Raw genomic sequence first — 7,472 nt, forward strand, 5'->3', positions numbered from 1 at the left:
CACAAGATAGTGTTTTGATTCTTGGTTAATTTCTGTGCATTTTTCTGATTAGCATTTTCAAGTAAGTAAATGCTTGTTTGTGTGCAAATGTGTCAGAGCTTGAGCTAGCACAACATGGCAAAGTGTTTGTACATTAAACCAAGATCTTTAATACATGTCCTTGTCCTGATTGAGATTTTATATTGCAAAATTTCAAAATGAAGATTTTGCAGTATCATGTAATTTAGTGCCTTCAACATAAATGGCATCAAGTATAGAGGAGAATGTGTGTGGAGATAGGTACAGCTACAACCGAAGCATGCCTATCCAGAACATGGTCCCATGGTAGGTGGAACCTACCGCAGAACCCATTTTGAGCAAGATAGAACCAACCCCTTGATGGTTGCAGGTATATCATTACATTTATACGCAGAAAATTGAAGTCACCTATTTTGTCTGTAGAAACAGGTTGAACCAGGGAGAGGGTCAAGATGACCCCTTTGGTGATGTGAGTTCCTGGCAGGAGACTCTCTGAAATCTGATTTAAAACAGAAACAGGGTCTACACACAATTTTTGCCTTTGTAATGAATTATTTACTTCCCTTTGAAATATAAGCTTCCGTTTACTTCTTTGTTTAAAGGTCTAGCAGAGGAACAATGAATGAAAGGAGTTGGCCAAACTGGAATATCTGAATTTATTCCAGATTAAATAATGACGAGTTTAGTTAGCTATGATAAAAAAAAAAAAAAAAAAAACAGGAACCCCGAGAAACAATAAAATGGACATTTGGAATTTTACCTGCTGGGTTTTTGCGTGTCACAGGAGTTTGCTATTTAGAACTGAGTTCGGTGGGTAAGCACACTTCCTGTCTAATGAAAAACATTCGCGGGTTTCTGTTGCCAGAGGGTGAGCCGGTCAGTTTTCACTGTAACAGCTGAGACCCCACAACATATGGCACCAATTTTTAAAACGTCCTTTTTAGATAAAACACCATGCTGCCAGACCATGCAGATTTATACACCTATTAGCAAAAAAGGCAAGGGTCACCAAACACCCACTGGGCTAGAGGAGAAGGTCAGAGTACTCCGGAATACCTATAATAGCATTTATTGCTGCTGCTAATAAAATAATAAAGAAGCAACTGAAAATGGACATGAACCCTGTGCTAGTATATATAGTTCTGACATTAACTGAACCTCTATTTAGACAGACATTCAGCAAAAAATGCAATCAGAATACCTACATTTTATCTGAACACGCTATTTCATAACAACCAACTATAAAATAACAATCAAGAAATAATCAGGAAGAGCATCTCAAGGGAGAACTTCAATATCCTGTAAAGTGGATTTAGCAATAGCTTTTCATGGTGCATTTGCACAAGTCTGGGTCAAAAACATAATTCTACCCCTGAAGAGTCTACAGAGCCTGAGAGAATCTTTGATCTCCCTGGGGTCTTAATCAACTGTGTTCACAATTTGCTGTTCACCTGGACCCTTGACAAAAAGACACATATTGGTTATGCTTGAAATCTGAGGCTTGGTTGGCTGCAGAGCTGATCCTTCATCCAAGTGCAAAAGAAAAGTACTTTTTGTGATGGGAATGGAAAAGTACAAAGTACAAAAAAGATCTATGGTAGACATGAGTTTTTATCTTATATTCCAGTTCTTCCTATGTTCATTGCTAAAAAAATAGAAAAACAGAAGCAATCCTGGTCCAGGGCTTTGGTTGTATTTGGGTGTGCTTGAGGTCTCTAGGAAGATTAGAATCTTTGGGGAGGTTTTTTTCTAGACCAGAGTCCAGAGTGTTAGGTATGAGCTAATACGATAAGGCTGGACCAACATCCAATGAGCAATCACGTTCCAGCAATAAAACCACTGCAGATAAGCTGGCATGAGAACGGGCATGATGCTACTTCAAATGTAACAAGGGAAAGCTCTCAACTGCATTGTCTTGAAAACATTTCAGAAGAATTCACAACTCACGACGGAATGAACCATGCTAAAGGAAAGAAACAAAGACAAATAAGAGGATACGAGCAGAAGAAAGGTAGTTACTGATGTGTTTCCATGCAGAACTTCTCTAAAATAGAAACAGAAATTGCTTTTGAACAGCAAAGATTATCTTCGCTGCGATATCTGAAGCGGGACTAAATGGATTTCACAGATGGAAGATTATAAATTCATTCTGCTGTGAGAGAAAGCCCAACGTACCTATCACCATGATTCGTGTTGACCTGAGAGCTCTGACCCAACCGGTGGGAATTCTCCGCATGGTGGAGGTGGTCTTCACCTGCATCAGCTTCAGCCTGGTGGCGTCGGTGGGCAGCGTCTCATCTTCCTACTGGGCCTGGTGCATGTTCACATGGTGTTTCTGCTGCTTCTTCACTCTCCTCATCCTTGTGCTGGAGTTCACCACCTTCAACGTCAAACTGCCCATTTCCTGGGAAGACTTCACCACTGCATTCGCCATGCTGGCAACCCTGATGATGTTGGCTGCCTCCATCATCTACCCCTCTGTGGTCTTCTCCTGCCCCAGCTGCTCACGGCAGATTGCTGCCTCCACCGTGTCCATTATCTGTGTGGGTGTCTATGTCGGAGAGGTGGTCCTGCTGAGGATGAGGCCCGGGCTCATCAGTGGCTTCCTGTCCAGCATCCCGGGCCTGATGAAGATCATGGAGACATTTGTGGCCTGCATAATTTTCACGTGTCTAGATTCTGGGAGGTATAACCACTTCCCTGGTCTGCAGTGGTGTGTGGCGGTCTACTCACTGTGCTTCATTTTTGCATTGCTCATCATCCTCATCATCATTGGCCAGCTTCTGGCATATTTCCCTCTCTCCTTTGACAAGCTGGTCACGGTGTTCAACGCTCTTGCCGTGTTGATGTACATGACCGCTGCGGTCATTTGGCCACTGTATGCCTTCAAGAGCCACCCAAGACCGACGGACTGCACCCAGGGGGCCTGTCTCCGATGGGATGGCCTGGTTGTTGTAACTTTCATGACAATCATCAACCTCATCATCTACATCATGGACACAGCTTATTCTATCTACTTGGTCTTCTTTATTCAGCATGAATAGATGATGGGGATGGAATGGGAACCCTTGACTTGTGACTGACTTAGATTTGGGATTCTATATTCTCTCAGCTGTTTATCATGCTCTATCTGGGGCTAATCATTTTTAGATAGAGGGCTTGTGTTTGGACACTTTGATTAGAGGAACTGTTCTCAGGTAACACAGTTCATGACAATATTGTTCATTACGTGCTTTAGAACACTGAAACATGTCCATCTGTTGCGGGGCGATGCTTACTCTCTCAGCGTGGTCTTCCTTCCACAATCTGTGTTTACAGAGCCGAGAGTGAAAATGTTGGGAGAGGAAATGTCTGGGCTGACCCTTGGCCCTCGACATTATGAACAGATACCACTGAGGGCGTTTAGCTCAGGGGGCATGCCATAGGGTTGAGAGTTTTGGGATTTGTTAGTTCCATAAAATGGAAGAATCTGTCTATTTCTGAAAAGAAAAGTGATGTTGGTGGCTGTGAAACAAAGGTTGGCTACTAAGTAGTTACAGTAGCCCATGTGGGAGCGAAAGAAAATGTAATTATGAACACGAATGTGAATGATCATTTCAAATCTGGGAAAACAAAATAGCATGTCCACCATAAAACATTTTACCTATTGTAGCTTTTTTTTTTTTTTTTTAATGAAATAACATTTGTGATAAAACATTTATGAGGGGACAATTGCCTTTCACAATCTGCCAAGCCCATCTGTTGTCATCAAAGGATGCTGAGCGAAAGTTTCATTTGCACAGCCGTTTCCTACTATTCCCTTCCGAATGGTTGACATCCCTTCCTTCAAACGAAAGAAAAGAAGTTCACACCGAACTGGACATTGAGTTCTGAAAAGCTGCCAGAAAACGTGCTGGTATTGCCCCATGTTGTTCAATAATTGCATTTTACACCAAATTAGTTAAATAGAGCTGTTTGGCCAGTCATGTTTAGCTTACCACTAACCAGGAACTGGTAACATTCACAAAACACTGTATATGAGGAAGTGCAACTTGATTTGAAAACCAACAATAAATATTGTACAACCTTTGGTCTTATTTATTGTTTTGCATGCATTTTGAATATATTTGGAATACATGTATATACATGCAAATCTTTTTTCATGGTGACCTGGTCACCTGAAAGCCATTAAATAATAAAGACACAGGGAAAAAACATTTTAAAAGTGCTTCTCATGGACGTGCATGATAAATACTAGCATATTTATCATAGAAGCATAGAAAGTGGACTGATGTGGTCAAAGGCCATGGAAACAAATAGGTCTTTTTGTGGCACTATGACAACACATCACAGAAACACATAAAACACAGACTGTTTATTATAGAGATGTCAGTTTCAGAGTTTGGAATGAGTAAAAAAACTAGCAAACATTACCTTACAGAAACTGTAGAAACTTGCAGAAGTGAAATTTCTAGAAGCCTGAGGCCATGCCATATTGTTTACATTATTAGTGAGGAATGTAAACCACATTGCTTATGTTAATAACATGTAGCAGTATGTCATGACATAGCACAGTCCTGAGAAGAAAAAAAAACATAATGCCGGTTTAAGCTGATTTAACTGGCATGACCACCTTCATCTTAAACAGCTTTACCAACTTTACAGTTTTAGAATTTTGACATAGAACATGACCATAAAGTGTTTAATACATTTAAAATTATACAGTTGCATATAAAGCTTTCTGCATGTTGGGATTGGTAAATCATCACATGGTTTCATTGAATTCCTTTGTTATCATCCATTCAATATTTATTCTTTATTCTGTCTTTCTGCCTAGAATTTCAAATCAGCATGGACATGGTTTAACTATTAATGTAAAACCAAAACCATTCACCCCTTAGATCTATGTCAGTATTTTGCACTTTGATATACTTTTAGTTGTATCCGACTGAAGACATATGGTATCATGGAGACATGACAGACGAACATAAGGAGAATTGGAGTAATAAAGCTATTTTGTGACAGCAGTACAACATTGCATCCGGCCTTACAGCAGCAGGCATTTTCTGTCTTTATACGGACAGAAGAACCATCAGTGGCAGTTGTGACAACCATAATCTGTTTGGCTGGACTAATAAGCATTTTAGCTGCATATTGCTATTTCAACACATTATTGGCATTGTGTTCTCAGACATTATCTTTGGGCTCCATGAAATTGATTTGCAGCCAAGCACACTGGTGACCATTTTGGGAATTCCAGAAATTCTGGTCATTTTCCAAGTAACAGCACGGACTGTCATATTATACTAAAGACTAATTTGTTGTACGTGTAACAGTTGGGAGTGTAGTGGATAAAAAATAAAGTAAGATTTATAGTAACAATGCTTCACATTCTTATCATAATGAGAATGTTAAAATAGAATGTTTTAGGGTCAACTTGACACATCTAGTCAGATCCTCAATGAACAATCTGGACATAATTTACCAAAAGAAATGAAATCTATTGAGAACAGCACATCACCCCCATGTGTAACACACTTCGCATGCTGCACACACAGAGAGCGGGAAGAGGGAACAGAATGCATGTGAGCGTGGTATGCGTGAGTGACAGCCTTTTCAAACAGCATATGGTCATGCTCAAAAACACACTTAAAAATAACAGCAAATGAGTATGCACGTCATTAGCAACATGTTTTGTGAACAGCACATTCCCAAAACACTAATTGACTTAAACCTGTGTTAATCGTGGCTTGTGTGTTTCCACATGTAGTGCCTACATTATATTATATTGCCACAGTGTAGCAAGTTGCCATTTCTGTTTGAATTGAGGTCACATTGAAACAAAAGCTTGCAAGCAATTTTTTGCATTGCATTTGGACTGTAAGAAGTCTATTGCTTTTTGCTATGGTGAACTTGGAAACTTGGCTTTTTTCCTGTTCTCGACTTTCCAAAGATCTCCTAAAAGTTCTGGGTGGTTCTTAGTTTCTGCCTCCCTTTAGGAGCAATGCAGAGTGACAGTTTGTGTAACCTCTAGTGACCTCTGAGTGCTTGCTTGTATTTAATATGCCATTTCACTGTGTATAAATTGCCAGATTTTGAATATTTGAGCTACTACTGCAAATATACAGAATTTTGGATTGTGTCCGTAGTTTGAGGCTATACGTTACTTGTATGGGACAGTAGTCATGAAGCTGAACCAGATGTTTGTCCACATTCTTATGAGGCCCGGGACTGTGAAGGAGGGGTACACGCTCAACCCATTTCATGCTGCGCAAGCCTTTCGGAGAAAAAGTCTCTAGTGACAGAACTGGAAATGGGTCAGCATTCCATAGATGTGTTGTTTCTTGATTTATACCCCCCAAGCCAAAACCAGCAGGCCAGCTTTAGTTGGGTAAAGCACTGTTCTCAACACCTCTCTGCTAAGTTAGCCTCTTTCAAAGAAAATGTGTTGTTATTAACAATTCAAATACATTTTTTGGGGGTGATATAGCACACGCTGCTCCAAGAGACCACGTTCATTACATTGGCTTCTCAGCCTAGCATGAAGCTCCTGAGAGGTAGTGAGCCATGACATTTCTCACATCTAAATTTCTATAGTTAGTGGCTGAGAGTCTAGTGTGGATCGGCCCTCAAGGGTTTCGCTGTTATCAGGAGCAGGATGTGGCATCCCCATCCCATCAGTGTTATCACCTAAGAGTCGTATCCATGTCACATCCATCTTGACCCGAGCGTCCCACGAAACCACGACAGAAGCAATTAGTGGGACCCTGAGGGGGCGTTGCTCCCCTGGTTCAATCTGAATGATCTAAATTCTCACGTGGAAGCTAATCCGGGCCTGGTTCCCACAACAGCTGCAACAAACGGCTTTCTTCTAGGGCACTAGGGCATGAGAACCTTTTCTGGCAAATTTACGTGGGAAACTGTAATTACGTCCATGGACACGGAATTGTATGCAAACCTTGCACTTTTTTCCCAAGTTGTGTATTTTGAAAGGCCTGGTGGTCAAAATGACACCTGTGTCCACATGACATTTAACAAATGTTTGCTTATCATTTATAACCACTGAATCAGAGGAAGAAACTCCGCACCCAAATAAAATATAAACAGGGTTAATTTAGCTCATACGCAAAAGAGCATACCCATCCACACTCTTAACAGGGGCCATGTGCAAAATGTGACACTAAATCACACTGTGTTCTTTTAGGTTCCACTTCAAAGTGGTTCTGAAGCGGAGGTGGCTCACCTACGGTCCTGTGATGAAGACATCTCATTCAGGTAATGGTGGGAAACGTAAAAGATCCGGGCCATTAATGAGCATGTCACTGCCACCCGCTGTTTCGGGTGCCTGAGGAGAAACCGAGTGGGAGGCCAGATGCTAAATGGATGCTTGTGTTGTGCCAGTCGCCCCCGCACAGTCATCTGCATTAGCAAAAAAGCCTCATTTTGCCATTTTCATACCTGAGGCCTGCCATATA

At 41.0% G+C, this 7,472-nt stretch overlaps 1 protein-coding gene across 1 annotated transcript; it reads left to right on the forward strand.

Annotated features, from left to right (window-relative positions):
• The first annotated feature begins 2,201 nt into the window (after window positions 1-2,201).
• Window positions 2,202-3,062, forward strand: LOC114793819 (myeloid-associated differentiation marker-like). Its single transcript, XM_028985948.1, has one exon. It carries the CDS (start codon window positions 2,202-2,204, stop codon window positions 3,060-3,062), a length of 861 nt encoding a protein of 286 aa, XP_028841781.1.
• Window positions 3,063-7,472: the final 4,410 nt, after the last annotated feature.

The sequence above is a fragment of the Denticeps clupeoides genome, chromosome 7 (genome assembly GCF_900700375.1).
Source record: "Denticeps clupeoides chromosome 7, fDenClu1.1, whole genome shotgun sequence".
In the NCBI taxonomy this organism is placed as follows: Eukaryota; Metazoa; Chordata; class Actinopteri; order Clupeiformes; family Denticipitidae; genus Denticeps; species Denticeps clupeoides.

What these genes read in the sequence shown, in the direction of transcription:
- LOC114793819 (XM_028985948.1), top strand. Translation starts at nt 2,202, where the DNA reads ATGATTCGTGTTGACCTGAGAGCTCTGACCCAACCGGTGGGAATTCTC.